Here is a 23,538-nt window from a genome sequence, read left to right as displayed (position 1 = left end):
TAATTGTGAAAAATGTTATGAAGGAGCTGGCTGAATTTAAACATATGCTGCAAAGAAAATCTGGATGCTGCTGTTTGTCTGGCTGACTGACTGATGCAGGATGTAGTTGAATATATTTCCTACATGAAATTAGGTGCATTTTGGGCTATTGTGCATGTTTCAGAATCCGCTCACAGGGGTGCCCTCAGGCTTACTGCTGTGTAGGTACTTCTGAGTGGCTTTGTTGGCTTAAATGCTGCTGATCAATTCAAGAGATATTGATTCATTTATTCATCATGTTACCCCATGAGCTTTATACTGCAGTGGAATCCCAAATGCTGAACACGCTGGCTGATGCCTCATGGCCTTATGTTACTGAAAACTTACTGCTCACAGCAATGTTTGGATTCTGTACACTGACATTGCTGTTGTTATTGTTTTTTTCAGCTGTATTGATTTTATACTTTTGGCAGGCAAAAACATGAATATTTGATTTCAGGGTTAACTGTCCTTTAGGGTCGAATCGAACGTGTAGAAGTAATTTTGTTTAACCTCCAGCCTGTTGCTGTTTCCTCATCTGAAACTTTGCTGGTTGAATTTATTCCTCTGAACCTCGGGGGGATGGTGACGGCTGCTGCAAAATTTAAACCCATTACAGGAACGTGTCCTGCAGCCAAAGGAACCTTCTGAAGTTCCTGTGTCAGCAACATGAGCTGTAAGGAGAAATGCAGGCCAATGACACAGTCACTGCTTTTACTCACAATCATATGGTGTCAGTTACAAAAAAAATCACACTGATGCCATGGAGAACACAGGCAGAGATGGAAATAAACAGGCCTGCAGCTGCAACTCAAAGTTTTTCCTTGTACACTTTTCTGCCTGTCATTATTACACATATTCATTGTGAAATATATTTTTGTACAGATGTATAAGCTACAGTGCTGTCTACAGTATAAGTGTGGGAAAGGGGGGATGTTATATAAGATGCCTACATGGGGGAATCAGTGTACTGGCTGTTCAAACAGAACCCCTCAGCCTACAGGGACCCACTGCGCAAAGGCACAGCTCATCAAGTCAATAACTCACTGTGTGTCCCTTTAATAGGTGCGATTCCTCAAATGCATTAAAGGTCCTTGAAGAGCAATACTGCGGTCCTGTTATTTCTATGAAGCTATGTACAATCATTTTTGTGCCACAGCCCCCAAATTTGGCAGATTACGTTTGAATAGTTCAAAAGTGAATGATTCATTTGTTAATCTTTTTTTCTTCTTTTCAAATGATAAAGTTTTTTCCGTGTTCATGATATGAAATATTCAGTGGCCTCGGCTGTGCTTTCAAAGCTTGTGTCCATGCTCGGGGTCTGGATGCCCGCGCCTCCTCTGGGATCCTTCAGTAAAGGAATGTATGTGTCGCTGTGGCAGGAGCGCATAGCGTTGTCCCAAGCCGCTGCGCCGCAAACGTGTTTATGGGGACCGGGTGCTGCTTTCTGCAGCTCCCCGTCGCCTGTGCGCAAAGCCATCAGTTCAATCTCATGCTTGGCCGCAGTCTCCAGTACCTGTTGCTTGTTGTAGAAGAGGACAAAATTGTTTATGATGGGGTGTATAGGCAGGGCTATGGCAATGACCCCGCACAGAAAGCTGATGGCTGCGTTACATCGACCCAAAGTAGTCTTGGGGTAAACATCTCCATACCCCACAGTGGTCATGGTGATTACAGCCCACCAGAACGACTGTGGGATGCTTGTGAACAGCGTGTCCGGGTGGTTTTGCTCCATGGTGTAGCCCAGGGCGGAGAAAAGGAAGACCCCTACGCCCATGTACATAAGGAGCAGTCCAAGTTCTTTGAAGCTACTCTTCAGGGCAGATGTGAGGGTCTGGAGTCCAGAGGAATGGCGTGCCAGCTTGAAAATGCGCGCAATGCGCATTATGCGTAAAGCCTGCACCGCCTGCTGCACATTGGCCAGCTCCATCATCCCCGCGCCGAAGGAGGTCAGAATCAGCACCACGAAGAAGGGCATGATCGCCATGAAGTCGACTACGTTCATGAAAGCCAGGACGAATTTTATTTTATTTGGGGATGAGATCAGGCGTAGGAGGTATTCGATAGTGAACCAGCCGATGCACACTGTCTCGATGACCTCTAGAGTTGGGTGCTCTGTGAGGTTACCTTCTGAGTCTTCCACCTGCAGCTCGGGGATGGTCCCGACGCACATCACCACGGAGGAGACGAGGATGAAGATGAAAGAAACTATAGCGATAATGTGAGCAGGCAGAGAGGAGTCCGGCTTCTCCATCAACCTCCAGAGGCACATCTGGAAGCGCTGCCAGCCTCCTGCGGACGGATCTCCTTCTCGGTCCACCAGGATAGTTTTCACTTTCTCTGCAATCTCTGCAAGTTCATCCTGCACCTCCTTCAGGTGGTATTTACAACAATCATCCAGAAAATCCGAGCCAATTTTCCAGAACTCCATCTCCTTCATGAAGCAAATCGGACAGATGCCTCGTTTCATATGAATCTCCCCATAATAATACAATTCAATGATGCACTTAAAGGCTTCAGGGTCTCTGTCGAAATAAAATTCCCCAGTGTCAGGGTCGTAATCGTCACACAGTGAAGATATTTCTTCAGAAGATTTAAGTGAGCAGTCCACCAGCTCTGCCAGCCGAGTGTCCGGGTAGCGATTCAACACGTCCCCGTATAACACCTGTTTCACTCCGCCAATGTTCACCACAATCTCTGTCTCCTCGCTGGCTTCAGATCCGTTGCAGTCTGCATAGCGCGTCCTCTGGATCCCCCACATTATGTTGACAAGTCCGTTAAAAAGGGAGATGTAAAGAAAAATCACCAGGAACTCTGGCACTGTGCGTAAAACCTATTAAACACTATGTTTTAGTAACAATAATATCTTTACTCATAAGTGACTGCGGCGCGAAGTCTTCTCAGTCCCATACAGCCGCGTTTGGCAGTGAACAGTGCGCCTGTGCGTTCTGAGAAAGTTGGCATTGAAGTGCGCGTAATGTCAAACGAGCCATAAACTAACAAACCAGGACTTCCGGGAATACATTTCAAAATAAAACACGTGTAACAAGTAGGCTGCACGTAAATAAAACAATATTTAAAACATAGAAGAAGGCTACATCAGAATTGCTGTCTACAACTTCTGGAGTAACTCTATGCTTAATGTAGACCCGTGTAGACTACATTAAATAGAAAGCTTACCTTCAAATAAAACGTGAAGTGTTTACCTGTGTATTTGGATATAGGAAGTAGCTCCTACAGCTTACAAAGTAGCACACTATAATGTTCTGTGGAAAAATGGATAAGTAGCCCAGCAGGCCACAGGGGGGCTGATTCTAAACTCTATTGATTACACAATTGTAGTTTATTCATTTTAAATTTGTAAATAGGCATGTCAGTAACTCCAAAATGTCGCTGTAAATAAACATATCTAATATTTCCGATGAACTCACAGTGACCCCAAGTGGGAACAGTCGGTGCTTTTATTTTTAGGACGGACGTCCTGTTTCCGGTTTCCGTGTGTCTCTTTTGACGGCGCAGTGCAGTTAGGCGCAGCACAGCACAAATCTCAGCGGCGCTGGGTGAATTGAAAAGTAGCAAACAGAGAAATCAGGGATGTCCGTGGGATTCAGCTGAAAGAGCAACAATTTTAAAAGGTATCGATTAAGTGACCATGAATGGTCTGTTTTTATAGCCTATTAAGTCTTTTTCTCTAATAACCATCATCCGTGTTGAATTCATCATCGTGTAACTGTGGTGAAACAGACCGAGAATAACAGGATATATGTCTACTGTCAAAATACGCAGCCTATTTTCAGAATATGATTTGTTCCTACTCTACCTGCAGTGTTGTGATTGATTGGCGTGTAGACTTTGGATCATGTTGTGTTGTTTGTCTCCATCTAGTGGCTGCATCTTGAGGTTGCAAGTCCTGACATGCGTTTTATTTTTCTTTAAACCATGGTGCAATCCAGTGAGAACAGAAATACATTAATAAGTGATAAAGGAAAAAAAATACAAGTACAATGAATTTATTTTCATCAATCATTTCCTCCACTTCAGAGGGAGCCATAACTCACTGCTGAGGGTAGAAGGTAAACCTAATCACTGCTAAAGGGGTGTGTATATATACATTTGTTGTATCCCAATTGGTCCCAATTGACCCAAGGATAAGACTCCCAGGGAGAAACACAGCAATGTCATCTATGCAGTCCAGTGCAGTGAGGAATGCTCTGATCTGTACTTTGGAGAAACTAAACAACCACTGTTAAGCTGGAAAAACCTTCCCTTAACATAGGTGGTGGCCTCAGACATCATCTTTCTACCCCTTATAATGCAGTGATTCCATCCATTCCCAGGAAGTTTGCACATACTCACAGAAGGAACAAAGGGCTGTCAACCAGTCCCCCTCTGTCTCATAATCGTTAGCCAGTCTTAGACACACCTGGCACAGGCAGCCAGATCATCACAGGTAATTATGGAAACATTTAGTGCAATTGTTTGTAAGTTTTACCTAGACCCACCCACTGAGGTCTGCAACCACATATAAACCACGTTTCCCCACCAAACAGTTGAAGCTGCTTGGATGAGTCTATAAGAAAACTCTACAAGTACAGACGCCTGGCTTCAATCTTCTCTACGAGTGAACAGAATAGAAATAATATTTTTTTCTACTACACAAAGTATGAAAACGTTTTATATCTACTTAGGTCTATGTAATAAGAACTGTCGTATGGATGCAAACACAATGCTCTCCATCATTGCCCTGTTTAGAGTGAGTCAGCCTTCCCTCATCTCCTCCATGTGTTGCCTCCTTTCTCCTCTTTCGTCTTCTTCAGTGTACCGGTTCCATTAAACTACACGGCGCACGCTGATTGGTTGAGGCGCAACGTCGCCGCCAGCGGACCAATCAGCGCGGGCCACGGTGAGATTGTTCGATCTACTTTTGTGGAGACGCAGCAGCGGCAGCAGTCTGACTGAGTGTGTGCAGTTTTAAGTGAGGAGGCGAGCAGACAGACGCTGAAACCATGAAGCCGCTTTTACTCGGTGAGTGAAAAAACGCCTTTCTACTTTTATCAAATATAATGTTTGTAGCTGTGCTAGCTGTGTGTGTTTCATTGCGCTGCTTTAGTTAGCTTGAATAGCTAAGTTAAAGGTGAAGAGAAAAGCGCTAGCCAGGCCTCCGTTATGGTCAAATCAGTGAATGCACAAACACAAGTTTCACTTTTAGTCACGACATTTTACACATAAACAGTATATGAGTTGGCACACAATGTCTTTTCACTGCTTTCTTTATCTGCTGTGTCTGTATCAATAGTGCTGCTAGTTAACGTTTCGGACCTTCATCTTGTCTTGCAGGAGTGCTGGGCTGCTCACTGGTCCTGAGTGTCCATGCCTTATACTCACCCAGTGATGATGTTGTTGAGCTGACCTCCTCCAACTTCAACAGGGAGGTGATCCAGAGTGACAGCCTTTGGCTGGTGGAGTTTTATGCTCCCTGGTGAGTCCATACTTAAACTATCATGGCTATTATTCAGTGCTAACAAGTGTTATCAGTCCAACCAGGCGGTGGTATCATAGTTTTAGTTCTTTACTCTCATTGTTGTAGACTTGTATGCAAAGCTGATCACTCCTACTTGAGGTGAATAACAATCACACAAGAATTATTGTCATCTGACTGGAGTAAAACAGATAATACATAATGTTTTAAGACAAGCAGTGGAGAGTGGAGCACAGAAAATGTATGTTATTTCTTTAATAGTCCATATTTTATGCTGGCATAGTAGACACGATTGTATAGTGTGCACTGGTGCATAATTCCCTTTTCCTGTTATATTAAAAAGAAAAAAAGCAAGAGTTTTACTTACATAGCTGCAGCAGGCATCTTACACAGCTCCTCCTCAGAGTCGGCGGTTGTTTGGGTTTTCCAGTGCATGCACATGCTTGTGGACAAGTCTGCACAGACACACTAGGTTGGAAGGTGTGCAGGTGTCCTCACAGTGGCTTGATGTCCCCTCTAACAAATTTGACATCAGACTAAGGTGGCACTTATCACTTTAATAAATATTCGATGTCTACACATAACATAATATAGCAGAGGAAAGATTAATAAAAAGATGAAAGGATGAAAGACTTTTAGAACTAAATATTTTCTGCAAGTATGCTCATTTCACTGCTGATGATTTTAACTTAAGTGTTGAACTTTTCCCCAGCCTTTTGTGGGAATATGGCCACATCTCTTGCTCTCATTGCTTATAAAAGTTCACTTCCTGCAATAACATCAGTAGGAAATTGATTTATTAGTCACTTCCTTATTTTATGTATATCATTACAGGTGTGGCCACTGCCAGAATCTTGCTCCTGATTGGAAGAAGGCAGCCACAGCCCTGAAGGTAAAAAATTGTCTTTACTGTTTTGAATTCAAAACCAGTTCCATTATAGAGATGTAGACCATATGAGACTTTGATTAGGAGAAAGATATTTGGTCTGAGAATGAAGAGCCTGATCTCTTTGTTGTGATTGTTTTTTCAGGGTATTGTGAAGATTGGTGCCGTAGACGCTGACCAGCACAAGTCACTGGGTAGCCAGTATGGCATCAGAGGGTTCCCCACAATCAAGATCTTTGGAGCCAACAAGAACAAACCAGAGGAATATCAAGGTACAGATGAGACCGGTGCAGCCTTGAATAGTGATATCCTTATGTGTTACGACAAGATGAATCCAAATTTGTTTTTAATCCATTTTTGTTGTTTTAGGCTGCAATGACTGCATTAAATCTTTGTGTCTTTCACACTTCAGGAGGACGCAGTAGCCAGGCCATTGTGGATGGAGCAATGAATGCTTTGCGCACTCTGGTAAAAGAGAGGCTGAGCGGCAAGTCTGGAGGCTCTGGCTACAACAAACAGGTACACACAGTGCTGACATGTAATACTATATGACATGTTTAAAAAAACGTGACTGGATGTGCCTGAGTAATATGTCAATGACAACTATCAGAGTGGCGGTGGCAGCAGTGGTGGCAGCAAGAAGGATGTGGTGGAGCTTACTGATGACAACTTCGACAAGTTGGTGCTAGACGGTGATGATGTGTGGATGGTGGAGTTCTTCGCCCCCTGGTGTGGACACTGCAAGAAGTGAGTACCTGAAACAGAGAAACCCTCTCACTTTTACATGGTGCTTTCTATTTTGTTGGTCCTCCTCACAGCCCTAGAAAGTAAAAAAAAAAAAAAAACTGACTGTGGGGGAAAACAACCCTGTAAGGCTGGATAATCCCCAGACTTCACTGAAAGTGCTTCATTATTTCATTCGCAATATTTAATCCTTATTAAAACTGTTCAGTGAACTTGTTTATTCCAAAACATTTTCCATCCAGTTTTCAACATGTTGGAACACCCGCCTTACAAGTGACAAAACAACCAGCAACGTGGCTCTCTTCAGCAGGGGGAAGATGATCATGTGCTTAAATTAAAGGCAATTTGGCTTGACAGTGATCCTCTAAACTTACTAAAGATGCAGTGGCTCATGAATATGGCATGTGACCAGGAATCGTTTTTCCTGATATTTATAGTACCTGACCAACAAAACATAGAGCAAGCACAGTCTGAAGGCTAGAAAATCCTTGACTGTAAACAAACAAGACACATAGCTGGCCTGTAGGGTGTCATTGTTCTTTATGCCTAAGACAAACACAGTGTTACTTGTAATAAATATTCATTTATTTCCATCTTTACATGGGAAGATTACAGCTCTCAGATTTCAAGTTGCACAACAGCTTTTCCCCCATTTAGTTGCATTTTTTTTATTTTTTCTATGGATAACAGTTTTAAAAACAACACCTCCACTCGGCAGCTGTAAGTGCAGTGAACATTACTTGCATACCCCCTACACATTTTTCTACATCCAAACTTACATTTTAGAAGTACAGATGAATCCATTTAACACTGTCTTAACTCTTTTAGTACATCTTTTAAAACCCACTCTCCTTCTCTGTTTGCAGCCTGGAGCCTGAGTGGGCAGCTGCAGCCACAGCTGTCAAGGATCAGACCAAGGGCAAAGTTCGCCTCGGAGCTGTGGATGCTACTGTACACCAGGGTCTGTCCAGCCGCTATGGGGTGAGTAAGAACTGACAAATGATGCAAAGCACATTCCCAATAAAAACGACCTGCAAAATCTTTGCTGCCTTTTTTAGAAGAATGTGTTGGTTAATGTTCAAGCAACGCTATAAAACTTTGTAGTTGGATGACTCACACTCAGCCTTCGGTTCTTGTGTCATATCAGCCTGATGCTGCAGCTAAAAGTAACAGTTTTTGTCATTTTTGTGTGTGTCTAGGTCCGTGGTTTTCCCACCATCAAGATTTTTAAGAAAGGTGAAGAGCCAGAGGACTACCAAGGAGGTCGCTCTCGTGGCGATATCATTGAAAGAGCTTTGGATCTGTTTTCTGACAATGCTCCTGCTCCAGAAATGTTGGAGGTCAGTGTTTATGACACCAAAATTCACATGACAATGACCAGTTAAGACATATGTTGAAACTAAGTAGCAGCAGCACTTCCAAAACAAGTTGAAGAAATGCACTAAATCAACACAACATCCATCACAGTGTTAGAGTGCTCTTTGATGTGGTGCATAATCTCTTACTTGTTTCCAAAATTAGACCAAAAATAGCATCTCATGCTTCGCACTCACCTTCAAACTGAGGCTTAACAACATTATGTCTGAGCAGTAATCCAGGTCATGGTAGGTCAAATGTCATTTTCAGACAGGACAAAAACACCCTAACAACTACTAACCTTGGTTTTTATCATTGTGAAGGATACAGTTGTCATTCGTTGCAAGGACAAATAAATAGGCAGCAGTTATGGGTATTTATCCAGGTTTAATTGGCAGTAATAAAAACACCTTGACGACACACTCATCTTCATGCAAGTCACAAATTCTGTCTCTCTCTGTTCAAGAATAAAAATAGCCTCATTTGGTGAGTTTAAAGAGAAAAGACAGCTCCCCTCCATGCTGCTGTTATCATTACTGCTTTTTGCCACAAAAGTGGAAAGCCAGGCAGTGAAAATATGCCTTTCTTTGCATTAAAACAGTGCAAATGTTGAAGCTAATGCCTTCTGACAGACCCGCTTCAAACCTTTTACTGCTTTATTAAGATCAACATTTGTCAACAAAAAGGGGTTTAAAGGCTGCATTTTAGGTGGCTGATCGATGGTGTGATTGACGGTCTCACATAACACAATAGGTATGTCTATCTCTGTGACTCACAGATCCTCAGTGAAGACATCTTGAAGAAGACCTGTGAGGACAGTCAGCTGTGTATCATTGCTGTCCTGCCACACATCCTGGACACAGGTGAGGGGATTGTTAGTAGAGGACACTTGGACAGCAGTTTATCGTTAGTCATTGCTGAAACACTCACTGCCTCCTTGGATCTCACAGGCGCAGCTGGTAGGAATAGCTACCTGGATGTTATGGTGAAGATGGCTGACAGTACAAGAAGAAGATGTGGGGTAGGCACTCCAGTCCAGTCACAGATTCTTATTCAAACATCTTCAACTTGTACCTGTGACTAATGGACCTGCTCCTCCTCTTTTCAGCTGGCTGTGGACTGAGGCTGGAGCTCAGATGACCTGGAGGCCTCTCTCTGGGTATCGGTGGATTCGGTTTACCCCTGCCATGGCTGCCATAAACACACGCAAGATGAAATTTGCCCTGCTCAGGGGCTCCTTCAGTGAGACTGGCATCCATGAGTTCCTCAGGTAGGACGGTGCAGGTTCTTTTTCTGTCATTTCAGGCAGAGCTAATGATGGCACTCACAAAGCTGATGCTTTTTTTGTTTTTAGGGAGCTTTCTGTGGGACGTGGCTCAACTGCCACACTGGGAGGCGGTGTCATGCCCAAGATTTATGCTGTGGAGGCATGGGATGGCAAAGATGGACAGGTGAGTTAATGGAAGGAAAGGAAAGACGTTCCTCTAGGATTAGCAGCTGTTTTGCCCAGCAGTGCCCAATAAAACCAGTGAACTTCCTTAGTAGCTTAAATAGGAGGTGGTTTAACTACTCTATGCTAACAGCGTCTTTTTTACTTTCAGCTTCCCGTAGAGGAGGAGTACGACCTCAGTGACATAGAGTTGGATGATGACGACTTTAGGAAGGATGAGCTATGAGTCTAATCAGGACAAGATCTGAACCAGACTGGTCTGTGGGACCTGGTCTGGTCTGATCTGGTCCTGTGCGACCTGCCTCCCCTCTCCTGTGGAAGAACGGGAGGCCTGGGTCGCCCAGTTACTGAATACTCCAGAAAAGACACATAAGAGACACCTGCAGTTTCTCACATCATCTTTCAGTGACGGGGACAGGGACCAGAACTGGATGAACTGTTTTTCTCACGTACCTGCTGAACGTTAGAAGCTGCATATTATACAGGCTCTGCCAGCTGAGAAAAGGAAGGGAGAGGTTCAGAAGGTCACATTCAGTTGTCTTTTTCTAACATTCTTACCTGTCTTAACCTCTCCCCTCTTCAGCCGACTGCGAGCACCAATTTTAAGATGTGGACTTGTAAAAGTAACACTTCACTGTTCAACCTGATGTGACTAAATGTGTTTTTTTCTCCTTTTTAAAATCAGTGAATGAGAATCTTGGTGAATCTGTCCAGGACAAGGGGATGCTGTGGGGACTTCTTGTGTAGATTTTTCTTACACGACTTTATTTCAATTGTGTGAAAACAAAATGACATTTTGTTACAAAAATAAAAGGAATAAAAACAATGACTGCCTCCATATTCACATAAACTATTACAATATCAGAAAGTCACTGAGCGCATGCAATACCAAAGGCCTATATCACCCTGTGCTGATATCCTGAACAGCGATAAGCCACAGTTCAACAGTTAGTTGAATCGAATTATACGAAGTGACTTAATTAGTTTTCTCTTAGTGTAACATAATGGGATTCATAATACTTGAAGCATATTAATCCAGTCAGTATAAATATACAATATGGCACTTCACTTAAAAGGAAACAGGATGAAATCATTTCAAGGCAGCGAGCTTTAGAAAAAGCACAACAAGAACAGCTTAACTGAAAAAGCTTCATCGTCCACAGAGGAGGAGCCACATCGTAAGTATACATCAATGTAAACATTAAGACATGGGAGTGAGCGGGGCGTGTCTGTATGGTGACAACCAAGCCTCAGGTAAACCGCATAAAGCTGGATGGATGTGTGTGTGTATGTGTTATTGTCTATGTCCTCAGAACTGACGAGAAGCTCCCTGATCCGACTGCAGCAATCTGACGATAGACGGGTCGCTCTTTGCACCTTTAATGAACTCCTCCAAAGACAATCTACCTGTGGAGCACAGACCAGAAAAAGAATCTCTGGTCACCAGTGGAAAAACAAAGGCCACAAAGTACCGTATGTGTCCTTTAATTCATGACTGAGTGTGGTCACATCAGCCAGCAGGAGGTGCTGTTGTGCTATTTTCAGGGAATTTGTAAATGGCAATAATAAATAATGCTGCATATTTGTTTTTTAGATTTTAGGAATTTGGGTACTACATGTATTAAAAAAACAGGGCTTAAAGCAGAGCTACACAGTGGGACGGGGACCTACATTTTCCCACAGTCCCTTCGTTGTGGCCCATCAGCATTGAAAGCGCTTATGTTTACTATACATTATACATTACATTAGTTAACATTATTGGCTTTTAGACAGCTGCACAAAATGGAGCAAGATGAGATGAGAGGTGCACAGATCAATGAAAATTCAAAAATGCATAAAAGGCATCTTGATGCTATATTTATAGCATCATCATCATAAATGCATTTACGCGCTGATGATCCCAAGCCTCTGTGCATCTGTTTTAACAGTAATATTAAAAATGAAAACATGCAGGGCTAATTTATCTATTTATTTTAGCAATCTAGCACAAACAAGCACAGTTTTTCTCCAGAGCAATGGAAACTTTCTGTCACACATCATCCTGAGGAAATCGCATTAGAACGGAGGGTTAACTGAGTTTTGCTGGATTTCCCCTGCGCTGCAGCTGTGGCTGTAACTTGAGTCTGACACACAGCTTGACCTTTAGATTTTCAGAACTTTCTGCTTCCAAACATCGGAGGCCTATGAATAGCTCTAAAATGTCTCACTGAGCTGTGACCTGTCAAACAGGTTGAGAACGGGGAGGCTTCGCGCTCATCACAGGGGTGTAACATCACCTTTTCACACAGCATCAGGCAAAGACTGTTAACGGTCATGTGGGTGATATTTTCTCCTCCCTCCATCCTTCTCTCAGACACTTTCGTCCCTTCCTGTTACACTTCAAAGTCCTGTGCGGTTCATAATCTGAAGGACTGTTACATAACTAATCCTGGATGATTTATTCACATTTTTAAAATGACTGTTCCTGTCCCAATGACTTTTACTCATTCATTGTCTGACTAAAAGCATGTGCTGCTTATTCTGTTCCTATTCATGTTCATGTCATGTGGTGATTATGGATGAGCAGCATAATCATTAAGCATCTATCTACACAAATCAACATATTTATTCCCTGTGAGATGGGCCAAGTTCATAAAAGGATGCACATGTATTTAATAACAAACACATCAGTCTTACCATCATTGTCAGTGTCCATCTGTCTGAAGATCTTATCTGTCCTTTTCTCTGGTGTTGATTCATCCTCAGGCATCTTCATCACCGATGACACCATCTTGTAAATTGCCTACAAAGGAAACAGTAACAGTGACGGCTGTGTTATGCATATTGATTTTGTTGTTGGGAAGCTTTTTTGTCTGTAAAGTTGAACAATAGCCACTTCACATGTCTGAATTTGGTGACCTGTTTTCCATTGCTACCTGATAATGATGGTGCTTTGACAACTGAGAATCGCTCTCCTGGACGGACTCACCGGGCTATGCTGTGTCTGTTTGTGTATGTTAAAGCTGATCATGAGGAAAAAAACAACAAATGTGTTCTCGCAGGACAAAAGTCATGATGCTTAATGTATTTTTTTTTCCACATTCACTGGTATCCACAACACAACGGACTGAACCAATATTGATACGCGCCTCAGGCTGCTCAGCTCTCCATATTGAAGAGTAAATATAGCAGTGGTGATAAGGAAAACAGAAAAGAGGGAGGGGGGGGGGGGAGAAATATCCATTAAGTTCTATTTGTTAATAATTACAAAACCTTATTAAATTATGTATTGATTTATAGCCTCATCAGGCACAACGGTGACTTATTTTTGTATATTTTTAGTAATAGTTCTCTTTTCCTCTGTATCCACTGTGTACCTACAGTAGATCTAAATTGTGTAGCTTTTGACAGAACAATTTCTTTATTGTTTAATAGTTGTATTAAACTATTATTGCCCAGGCAGATCACATTTATATCCCAGATGACACAGTAAATGACTCAGTCCAGATAAGAGTAGTAGTATGAGTCATGCAGTATGTAATGTGTCCTCACCTGAACTATCTCCAGCATCTCTGCCCGGCTGATGTACCCGTTGCCATCCAGGTCGTACATGCTGAAGGCCCAGCGCAGCTTCTGCTCCAACCCGCCGCGAGAAGTCACGCTCAGGGCGATGATGAACTCCCTGAAGTCAATGGTGGCATCTCCATTGGTGTCAAAGGTGCGGAAGACGTGCTCAGCAAACTTTGAGGCATCGCCGTATGGAAAGAAGTTGGCGTAGATCTTCTTGAACTCCTCAACGGTCAGGTGGCCAGTGGGACAGTCCTTGAGGAAGCCACGGTACCACTCCTGCAGCTCGTGGTCAGTGAACTCTGTGTTTTCTCGCAGGTCGTTCAGAACCTCAGGCCGCAGTTTGCTGTTTTGTTTCCCCATGATGCAGCGCTCTCTCACAGGCGGCAGGAAGGCAGGCTGGTAGCTGGGTCTCTAACCTCCTTTTCACTTCTCCGCTCTCTCCTTTTAGTCTGCACGTCAGCTTCCTCTGCTCCTACAGGGCACCAACAACACTCATTAATATCCTTGTGTGAATTTCATAAATGATTCATGGGGTGTATAATTCCTATTAGTTTGCAGCAGCATGTTATTATAAAACATGCTCTGAAGATGCTTCTCGGGCAAGAGGGAGAAAATCTGTGTAGTTGTATCAAGAACAAAAAAAAAACAGAGTTAAGATTTCTTAGATATCATCAGGACATTATGTATGGCCTGGTCTCCATGGATACAGTATTAATGCTCTGGCACTGTGATAATTTATCGACCCCTCACTGCATGGTGGAGGGACAAGTGTCCTGGGGCATTGTAATTCTCATAAAGCCACTTTCTAAAAGGTCAGGCTGATACTGACTGTTGTTTCTGAGAAGGCCAGACTGTCCTTGGCAATAATCCCTTCATGACAAGATGAATATTCTGATTGATTTTAAGCAGGTGGAAATAAAAAGAAACACAAATGATTCCTAAAAAAAAATAAATACTGTAGTGTTTGACCACCTGTGCCTATTCACCTTTGCTTTTCTGTGGTTTGTCTAAATTCTGTTTCCATGGTTATATTCTGCAAAATCTGTTTATTCATGTACACAGGGGTATTCATGTTTTGGGGGATATGAGGCTGCATAAACACAACACATCAAAAATAAAACCATAACAGCAATATAAGTGTAAGACGGGGACACGTTGTGCATGTCGCTCGCTGATAAGTGTGTGTGAGCAATAGGCAAGAAGGTTATGACACCCGACAGTGAAAGTGTGCGGAGTGTGTTAATAAAGTGCGACCCTGGCACACTTATGTTCCCAAACAGAGGGAGACAACATGTGCTTCTGTACGGATGTTGTTCCAAATAACCACAAACAGTGTGACCGAGACAGAAGTGAAACATTCCTGGAAAAAAAAACATGGGAAAGAAATTGGCTGGTTGTATCTTTTACATGCATCTGGTTAAAGTGTGAGTGGGAGGAACTGAGCGAGAGCTGTGTGGGGGTAGGGAGGAAGAAAGAATGGAAAAAGTATGACACATAGAAGAAAAACTATTTCTAGCTATGCAATGTGAGGCGCTTTTTTTTTTACTAATACCAGCAGTTCAATTATTACATAATAATCCTTCTGAATACCACCTCCACTCCTCTGTGTTGCCTATAATGAATTTATGGCAGAGAGCGAGGGAGATGTTATTATGCCCACCTTCTCTCTCTCTTTCAATTACTCAGGTCCCAGGATTGTATCTCGTGAAGAACAAATGAGAGCAGAGTGAATTGGGATGAGTTTTTTTTTCTACACGCTGATGTCCTTGTGTGTTATAAATGTCACACACAGGTGTTATTTCCTGCTGTTTTATGAATCAAAGTAACATAAGAAGCAGCCAGAAGAGTCTGCTCACACATACAGATGAAACAAAAATAAATAAATAAATACATTAAGGCAATATTAATATTATTAACCATTTTTTTTGCACATATACATCCTTTTGAGGTCATTTTCTATTCACTATGTAGAAGCTTCCATTCAGATAATTATCATTAACGAGCAGCCCCTTAGCATCATACTATGATTTAAAAGACTTGGACGGTCCCTGCAGTAGCAGTTAGGTCAGGAAAGGCTGGACCCTGTGACACACCCACCTGCCACTCAATGCTGCCATGTGCTTAATTATACATAATTAAGTCTGATTAAAATCAGTGGTGGAAAGTAACTAAGTATTTGTACTTCGTTACTGTACTTATGTAAATTTGTATGTATTTATACTCTACTTAAGTAAAAATAATAGTGCATACTTTATACTTTTACTCTATTACATTTTGCAGCTATTATCTGTACTTCTACTTTTCTACAGTCTTTGTAGTAACATGTTACATTTAAAGAATACAGTGCTGGACTGAGGTGAGGTCAGACTCTGCATGGAGGTGGTGTCACGCTGCCAGCTGTGTTTTTATAATGAGCCTCAATCATGATGCCGGTGCTCTGGCTCAGTTAGCTAGTCTGCTAACACAGGTCCATCCATTAATGTCTGATTAACATGAATCATAACATTAATCTACAGCAGGAATACTTACACAGTAAAAACGCTGAATACCTATTATTCTGTTCACTTGATGCCCACAGCCTACCTCATGACACACAGACCTGTCCATAGCTGCTTCTGGGTACTAAATATGTAAATTACGTACTTAAGACTTTACTTAAGTAGGGTTGTTGATGTAGCACTTCTACTTTTACTTAAGTATATATTTCACCCTTGATTATAATGCAAACATTTACACTTAAAAGATTGAAGCCCTTTCTTTCTATCAGGCTGTAGAAGCTGTGTATTTTAGTGCTTTGTGTTCTTAACGTTACACAACAGCAGTGACCAACTAGGACAAAAGTGATTTTCTTTTTCAGACAATATCATGTCCACTGACTGCAGCAAGCACCCCTACAGGCCTGACCATCGTCCTTCCGCTCTAACATACAACAGGATGAGGAAGCGACAGTGCCTCCTCGCCTCTTGGTCACATGCACTTTTCCAGGACAGCTCAGCATACAGGCTGAGCTGGAGCAGACATAAATAAAGGCGTTGCTATTTATTCCCCCTAAAAACCACACAAAGCCACATGAAACCCAGAAGATTCCAGGCAGGAGGAAAAAAACACACACTGCCCTGATGTTTTAAAGAAGTTATAAATAAAGAGTCCAAGAGGAGCTGCTCATTAAACCAGTGTTAGATAAAAGAAGGCAACTCAAGTGTGTGGGTTGTCTCACCGCACCGATTCCAGTGACCTTTCAAATATGCTCATCAATGCTGATTAACATATGTTGATTATCTAAACCTCCCACTGCTACTGAGGCTTCCTGCATATTTTTGCTGCTATTTTAAAGACAATAATTTGGTATTTTTGGCATTCATGTGCACATCTAAAGTGTAAATAGTTACCTCATTAGTCTAAATTATTGCTGCAGAAATCAGCTTTAAATATGGGCCTGCTCTGCAGGGACGTTTCCTCCATTTGAGCTCATACATTAATGTAAAGACTTCATACTTTACAGGAAGTTTAATGTGTTTTGACAGCTGGTCAAAACGGGTCTTTTATTTTTTAACCCACTACTTGCTGCCCTAAAAGAGTGATGCAGTCAGAAATAACTACCAAATATTAACCATTCATATGACCTCCTTTTGTGGGGTAAAACAAATGAAGTTCTCTCTGCTGGAGTTGAAGTAAGTTTGTCAGCTGAGCGCAGAGTGTAAGTGTTGCTTGATACACAGCAGCCCCTGGAGATTGCCATTCCACTTTCACTGTTTGCGATTCCCCACCATTACACAGCAACAGTCTCTCTCCTTGTCCCCAACCCCCATAGCCATAGCTGTTCTGTATAGTCCACTTTTTTTTCCACTGCTTAATGAGACAGTTTCACACACAAGCCCCGGTGTGGCATGTACCCCCCCCCCTTTCCCAAGGCTACAGTGAGGTTCCTGTAAAAACCCCCTGACCAGTTTCACTGCTGTTTACCATTCTTAGGAGCACATCATTTCCTGTGTTGTGCTGCATCACAAGAAAAAAAAGGATCTATTCTTCTCCCAGGTGATTATTGCTCTGTGCACAGCTCAGCTCAATTTTAGGCAAGAACATAACAAAAAAAGTGTCTAAATTGAGACTCTTAGCCGGCTTACCATGATATTTAGACATGTAATATTGATATGATTATTATAAATCCTAGTTATTTCTTTCTGATTTGTAGGTCAGCAATAATAAAACTTTAACACTGGTTAAGCAAAAACATATCAGAGAGTGAGTGAGAGTGAGACACCCACGTCCATAAATGCTATCTTACCAGTGTAGGAGGTTTTTTTTGGATTACATAAAAAAGTACTGCTCTACAGGAAATACTGATCCACAACAATTGTGTAACACAAATCTAATTTTGTGACCCAATATGCAGATTAATCAATCACCATTAAAAAAAACAACGTACGTCTTTAAACACTGTTTGTTGATCAGGTTTCACAGGTGCAGGTTTTTGCCCAAACTCCACAAACATTTCCCATCACTGAGTCTGCATAAACACTGGGGTGAAAATGTTTATCGTGCTCTCTGCATGGTGACTCTTTTTAAACAGATTGCAATGCAAACAAACTGATATGGTTCAGTGCACAGAATGAAAGCACACTTCCCATGTTAGTGGGAGAGCGGAGCAGCACTAGGAGCCTGAGGTGCTGTGTACTAACTGATAACTACGACCGCATCAGGTGGGTGAGGAGGAGTCAGTCCGGGGTGTAAGGAAAAAAAAAATAAAAAAAGATAAAATGAGCACTTTGGTTATTCTTGCTTTCAGTGCTGCTTCATGGCAAGTTTCTCTGAACCCGTGTCAGAGAAAATCATGCAGTGGATCAGGATGTAGTCCCCTGACACACCAGTAGTCAAGGCAACAGGATAGTCGTGCTAAGGCTTATGAGACGGAGGCAGTGTAACTATCAATCTGGGGCACATGCAGAGCAGGAGATATATCGAGACTCAAAGAAGAAGAAAAAAAACAACATTTTGGCTGTAAGTTTCAAATACTACATAATCACAATCTGCTTTTTTCACCGTTTATGACCATTGCAAGATACTGCTCTGATCTTAAGTTCACAACTACTAAGTCATTATATTTGTTTGTTTTCAGCTGTTAGTTTGTATGAATAAACCCACTCACCAGCTGCTTAATAAATTTACATACTCTTCACATGTTGTCTTTGGACTTGAAAACTGTGAAATAAAAGTGTTGGATAGTAGTAGCAATGAGTGGGCCGTTAAGCATAACACGGTGGTAAGACAAAGGATGGATAATATGATAGTAGGATATCTATCAGCAAGGTTCTACAGAGGTCTGCTTTTAAAGTCATTTAGGCAAAGGATATTTTTAGAATAAGACTCAAACAAAATCACACCAGAGGTGTTGCTTTAGTTTGGTACTGACTGATATTATGAAAAAAAATACAAAAATAAATAAATAATCATTTTAAAATCACCCCCGAAAATGGATAATCCAACACCTTTTAGATTTAGTTTCCATAGATAGGTTCTTATTGTTGTCACTCACAGTAAGTGGCACCAGTGCATCTGACCTCTGAGCTTAATATGCGGTTACTAAAGAATCGTGTCGTCGGATGGTTTCCTCACTCCATTTGACACACACACAAAAAAAGACTTTGGTCACCTATAGGTCAACACGCAGGGTCGCCCTTTAGCATCTATTTTTCCTGAGAGTTCTTCACACCTTTGACCAACTATAATGTTGTTATCATTGTTGCCTCAACACATATATATTAGATGGGATGGGACTTGTTACCATGGCAACTGAATCCCAACTCTTCTCCTATTAACTAATTTTAAGACAGTAGTGTTTCCAAATAGGAATCCAACTCAACTATCATGCTACAACCCAACCAACCTATTCACCCCCAACCTTCACCTCCACCATCCTGGAGATTTAAAGTAAGAATATATGTTGGCCCCAGATTACAGTCTTAGCTGTCTTGTTAAGATGAATATGTCACAGAGCTGGACCTGACAGCATTTCATCTCTCCTGTTACAAAATAGAAAGAGAAAGCCACAAATTGACTAACAAGATAAATCTGACATTACAGTTTTACTTTAGATTATTTTGGCAACAATAATCCCCACAGAGAAATGGAACAAAACTTAAAAATGTACATTTGCATATTTTTGCCAGACTATTGATAGTCTTTATGGTAGTTAATAATAAACTTGATATTTATAACATTTATTCTAGTTTAGCTTAAAGCTTGCAAAGCATGAGGCTGTGTTAATGTACTGTTGAGTGGAGGTGAGATGTGGGTGAGCCTGCATGGGTGTAGTCCGTCTAACACCCTCCCTCCTCTGGCTGGATCATGGGTGAAACTGGCAGAGCAGCCTGTAGTGTCAGACTGGAAGCAGAGCGGACTTTACAGATGAGGATAATGTTATCATACACACTCACCTCTGTCAGGAGTCCTCTGCTGGGAGAAGTCCACTCTGTTTAAACCCACTTTCTCACTTTGTGGCGTCAACAACTTAACCGTTAACTTACAGTAGTCTGACCTAACACCTCCTCCCCCTGCTGCTCATACACCACGAGACAAATTTCAAATGGTCAGTCTGACACTTCCTCAGAGTGGAAAAATAAAAAATAAAATAAAACTAAATGATGTTTAAGCAGCAGTTATAGTCTTCTCTCGCTCCTGCCTCCTGTTCCCGGTGTAGCGGCTTTATCAGTCAGTGGAAGATGTGGCACAGAGCTCGGTTTTCATCCGACTCGCCCAAAGCACCACAAAAGGGGGTTCCGTCTGTTATACAGTGCGTATAACACACACTTCACACGAACGCACACACTGTTGGCAATTTAACATAAGCATGAATATAACTAAACACCTTTGCCAACATGTGTGTTATGTAAAGAGCACTTTTAAAAGAGTGTACTTTATATGCAGTACTTCTACCACCCCCAACACACTGAATGGTTCCGTCCACACTCACTGGCTTCCACCGTAGAAACAGTCGCAGCAGCGTCCTGTGGAAAATTATCACTGGGGACTATTATTAGCACAATATCTAAAATAAACTGTTTGAGAGAAAATCTTCAGCCTGGGACAAACACAGAGACAGTGCAGCAAACGCACATTTTATCATGAAGACACATGAAACACTGAAGTTTTAAAAAATTCTCTGGAGAGACTCTCTGTACATATTAGAAAACAATAACAACAATTCTCCTTTTAACTACAGCCTACACACACAGGAACTTCTAAAGCAAGTGCATTTAATCCATCCTTCTAAAAAAATGTAAAAATGCATAATAAAGTATTGATAAGCATCCTTTCTCTCTCAGATGTGAACTCGTCCATCAGCACCTGTGACAGTGTTGTGTATAGGCTAAAGTGACACTGCAGGCAGGATGGTGTGTATGTCAGCATTTCAGTGAGTGGATAAATAATTAACTGTGTGTGATTGTGTGTGTGTGTAAGCGTGTGCGTCTTCCTGAAGCCTGACACCTGTTTCTATAAGCACATGGAGTGTTTATCTGGACCGTACAGTGAGCACAGACAGACGTGGGGGGGTCGAGGCAGTGATAAAGAAGTCTGAGCTTTCTTTTGTTGCTATAGAACAGTTTGTAACTTAATGCTGACGCAAAGACACGCTGTTGCTACAGGAATGACTGTTTTACATGATCCCAAATAAATGATCCCCGGAGCTAATCATGAGACATGGTGCATGGCAAATTATTAGAGTGTAGTAAAAAAAGGTTAAGACCACAAACGTAGTTAAAGAGGAAATAAAAGTGTGCACTTGTGCGTGGGGGGAAAATATGTTAAAAAAGCTAAACCCACAAAAACACGCAAAACAGCCAGTTTAAGATTAAGATTAAGAAGGCGTATAATCTCCCAAAATGAATTCAAGTTGCAAGTTCAAGCCTGTCACTTTTTGGGGTCTCTTTGTTTATTTATTTATTTATTTGCATACTGGAGCTCTTCCTCAGGGCAGCAATCTTTATTTACACCACATGTCAACACAAAAAGCATGTGCACCCTGGACACTGCAGATAGAGGGGAGAGGGTGATCAGTAAACACATGTAAACAAAACACCTGTATCAATCACACCCTCCCTCTCTCCTCCCTGGCTTGGTACATGACCCACACACCCCCACCCCACTCTCTGTCCCTCCTGCCACAGAGTTGCAACCAAGCCCTTCTCCCTTCAGCCCTGTAAGTGATTTCAGATTATTCAACAACCTTTGTAATCCTGAGCGTGATGAAATGTAGGCCTTAAATACTCAGGTCTTGTACTGATGTTTGTTCAAATACAGGTAAGACACACATCAATGATAAAGGACTTGTTAAATGTAACAAAATAAATCACAATATGCAGGGCTCTAGACTAACTTTTTGCACTGGTTGCACCGGTGCGCCTAACCTTTTTTTCTTGGGTGCACCGGCACAAAAGTTAGGTGCACCGCATCACACATCACACAGCAGTTTGTTTTTTAAATGCTGTCCATATATTTTATGGATCAGGCCTTAACTTGACACCTGTCTTAACGCAGAAGTTCTTTTCATCTTCTCTCATCATCTGCAGCTACATCTACTGTTTACCTGACGGCCTCGCAGGGCTGTAGCCAAAGTTTAGAAATACTGAGGTCCAAAAATTGATCTCTAGGAAATATGAACAGGCTTAATAATAACATATCATCCTAAACTGACTTTGGACCTTGTTTAATGAACACAGGTAAATAAAAATAAACAAATACATGTACCGATAGTACTCATTCAAATTATGGACAAACTATCCAACAAGTCTGCCTGTCAGAAATCCATGATGAAGATTCAAAGTTACAGCACTCTTCATTTCCCTGTTTGCTTTCTCTCTGTATTTTCTGGCTGTCGCTCCTCACTTATCTATCTGGCAATGGGAATTAAAAATTATTTAAATTATATACACCTTTATTTATTTAATAGCTGTGATTGAGATTCACGTTTCTAATGCAGCTACAGTACTTCTTCTCTCATCTTCCTCACCTCTCTTCCTCTCTGCCTCTGTCTCCTCTCTTTCTAAAGCTGAGCTCCAGCTGACAGACTCTTCATTCTGTCTGTTACAGTTTAGCTGTATGCAGACATCATACTGACAGACAATGCTCCACTATAGCAGGATAATAACAATACTTTTTAAATGGGCGTTCGTCATGTAACCATGTTCTATAACTCCTTAAAACCAGCTGACTGCTGTCATTCAGAGTGACTCAGCCTTCATGGATGAACCTCACAGGTCAGATAACACTGTCCTCAGACCTGCTGTTCAGTCTGTTATGATGCTACGAGCACGTCACGCCCCCTCCCTGAACATTACCGGCTCGTTATCATCACTCATTCAGGTCAACAGCAAATTATCAAAACCCGCATAGTAGCAACAAATCCTGCTCCTCCGCTGCATGTTCACTTAAACTGCGGTTTCTGCAGCGAAACGTCTTTAATACCTGTCTGTCTGTGTGCGCGCTGCGCGCTACAGTCAGAGGGCCGTATGAGTTCTGCACACACGTTTTAAAAAGTCCGGGCCGAAACGGACTTTGTTCTCGTCACCTTGGGAACACGAACAGATCTCTCTGTTCTCGTGCTGCATGGAACAAGCTTTATCACACAGCATCCGCTCTGCGCAGCATATGTCCGCGTTCTTCTTCTGAATTTTCGGTCTCTGCTGACCGCAGCAGACACGTTTTCAAAGATACACACACGGAGGTCCCTCCCTTCACCGTCTCTGATTGGTTCAGACCACGATATGAGCCCAATGTGTGTCTGTTGTTGGAGACTTTTGAGAGTCGCGGAGAATTTATCTCCCTCTTACAGCTGGTCGTACTGGTGCGACCTCTGATATTTTTTGGTTGCACCTTTGAGAAATTAGGTCGCATGTGCGCCCAAAATGGTCGCACTCTAGAGCCCTGTGAAGTCAGATTAAAGATTAGCAGTGATAGTTAGCTCATGTGAAAGTTTTTTCAGCATATATAAGACAATGCAACTCACTACAGTATAAATACCCCTTTAAACACCACACAGATAGATGTTTAATCTAACTC

At 42.0% G+C, this 23,538-nt stretch overlaps 2 protein-coding genes and 1 pseudogene across 2 annotated transcripts; 1 reads left to right on the top strand and 2 right to left on the bottom strand.

Annotated features, from left to right (window-relative positions):
• Positions 1–717: 717 nt before the first annotated feature.
• Positions 718–2,989, bottom strand: LOC114429384 (potassium voltage-gated channel subfamily F member 1-like). Its single transcript, XM_028398260.1, has one exon. The coding sequence runs from the start codon at positions 2,777–2,779 to the stop codon at positions 1,277–1,279; it is 1,503 nt and encodes a 500-aa protein (XP_028254061.1). The 5' UTR covers positions 2,780–2,989; the 3' UTR covers positions 718–1,276.
• A 1,872-nt stretch (positions 2,990–4,861) lies between these two features.
• LOC114429383 (protein disulfide-isomerase A6-like) lies at positions 4,862–10,192 on the top strand (annotated as a pseudogene).
• Positions 10,193–11,083: 891 nt separating this feature from the next.
• Positions 11,084–20,183, bottom strand: LOC114429382 (hippocalcin-like protein 1). Its single transcript, XM_028398259.1, has 4 exons — positions 19,917–20,183; positions 13,465–13,954; positions 12,610–12,715; positions 11,084–11,340 (listed from the first exon to the last, which is right to left on the bottom strand). The coding sequence occupies exons 2-4, from the start codon at positions 13,840–13,842 to the stop codon at positions 11,243–11,245; spliced, it is 582 nt and encodes a 193-aa protein (XP_028254060.1). The 5' UTR covers positions 13,843–13,954; positions 19,917–20,183; the 3' UTR covers positions 11,084–11,242.
• Positions 20,184–23,538: the final 3,355 nt, after the last annotated feature.

This window comes from Parambassis ranga, unplaced genomic scaffold (genome assembly GCF_900634625.1).
Source record: "Parambassis ranga unplaced genomic scaffold, fParRan2.1 scaffold_125_arrow_ctg1, whole genome shotgun sequence".
Taxonomy (NCBI): domain Eukaryota; kingdom Metazoa; phylum Chordata; class Actinopteri; family Ambassidae; genus Parambassis; species Parambassis ranga.
This window is presented reverse-complemented; position numbering and strand designations above follow the sequence as displayed.

Excerpts from the sequence above, each read along its gene's own strand:
- LOC114429384 (XM_028398260.1), bottom strand. The coding sequence starts at position 2,779 with ATGTGGGGGATCCAGAGGACGCGCTATGCAGACTGCAACGGATCTGAA.
- LOC114429382 (XM_028398259.1), bottom strand. The coding sequence starts at position 13,842 with ATGGGGAAACAAAACAGCAAACTGCGGCCTGAGGTTCTGAACGACCTG. Across the intron at positions 12,716-13,464 it reads AGATGCTGGAGATAGTTCAG|GCAATTTACAAGATGGTGTC; the intron begins GTGAGGACACAT and ends TTTCCTTTGTAG. Across the intron at positions 11,341-12,609 it reads GATGGACACTGACAATGATG|GTAGATTGTCTTTGGAGGAG; the intron begins GTAAGACTGATG and ends TGTGCTCCACAG.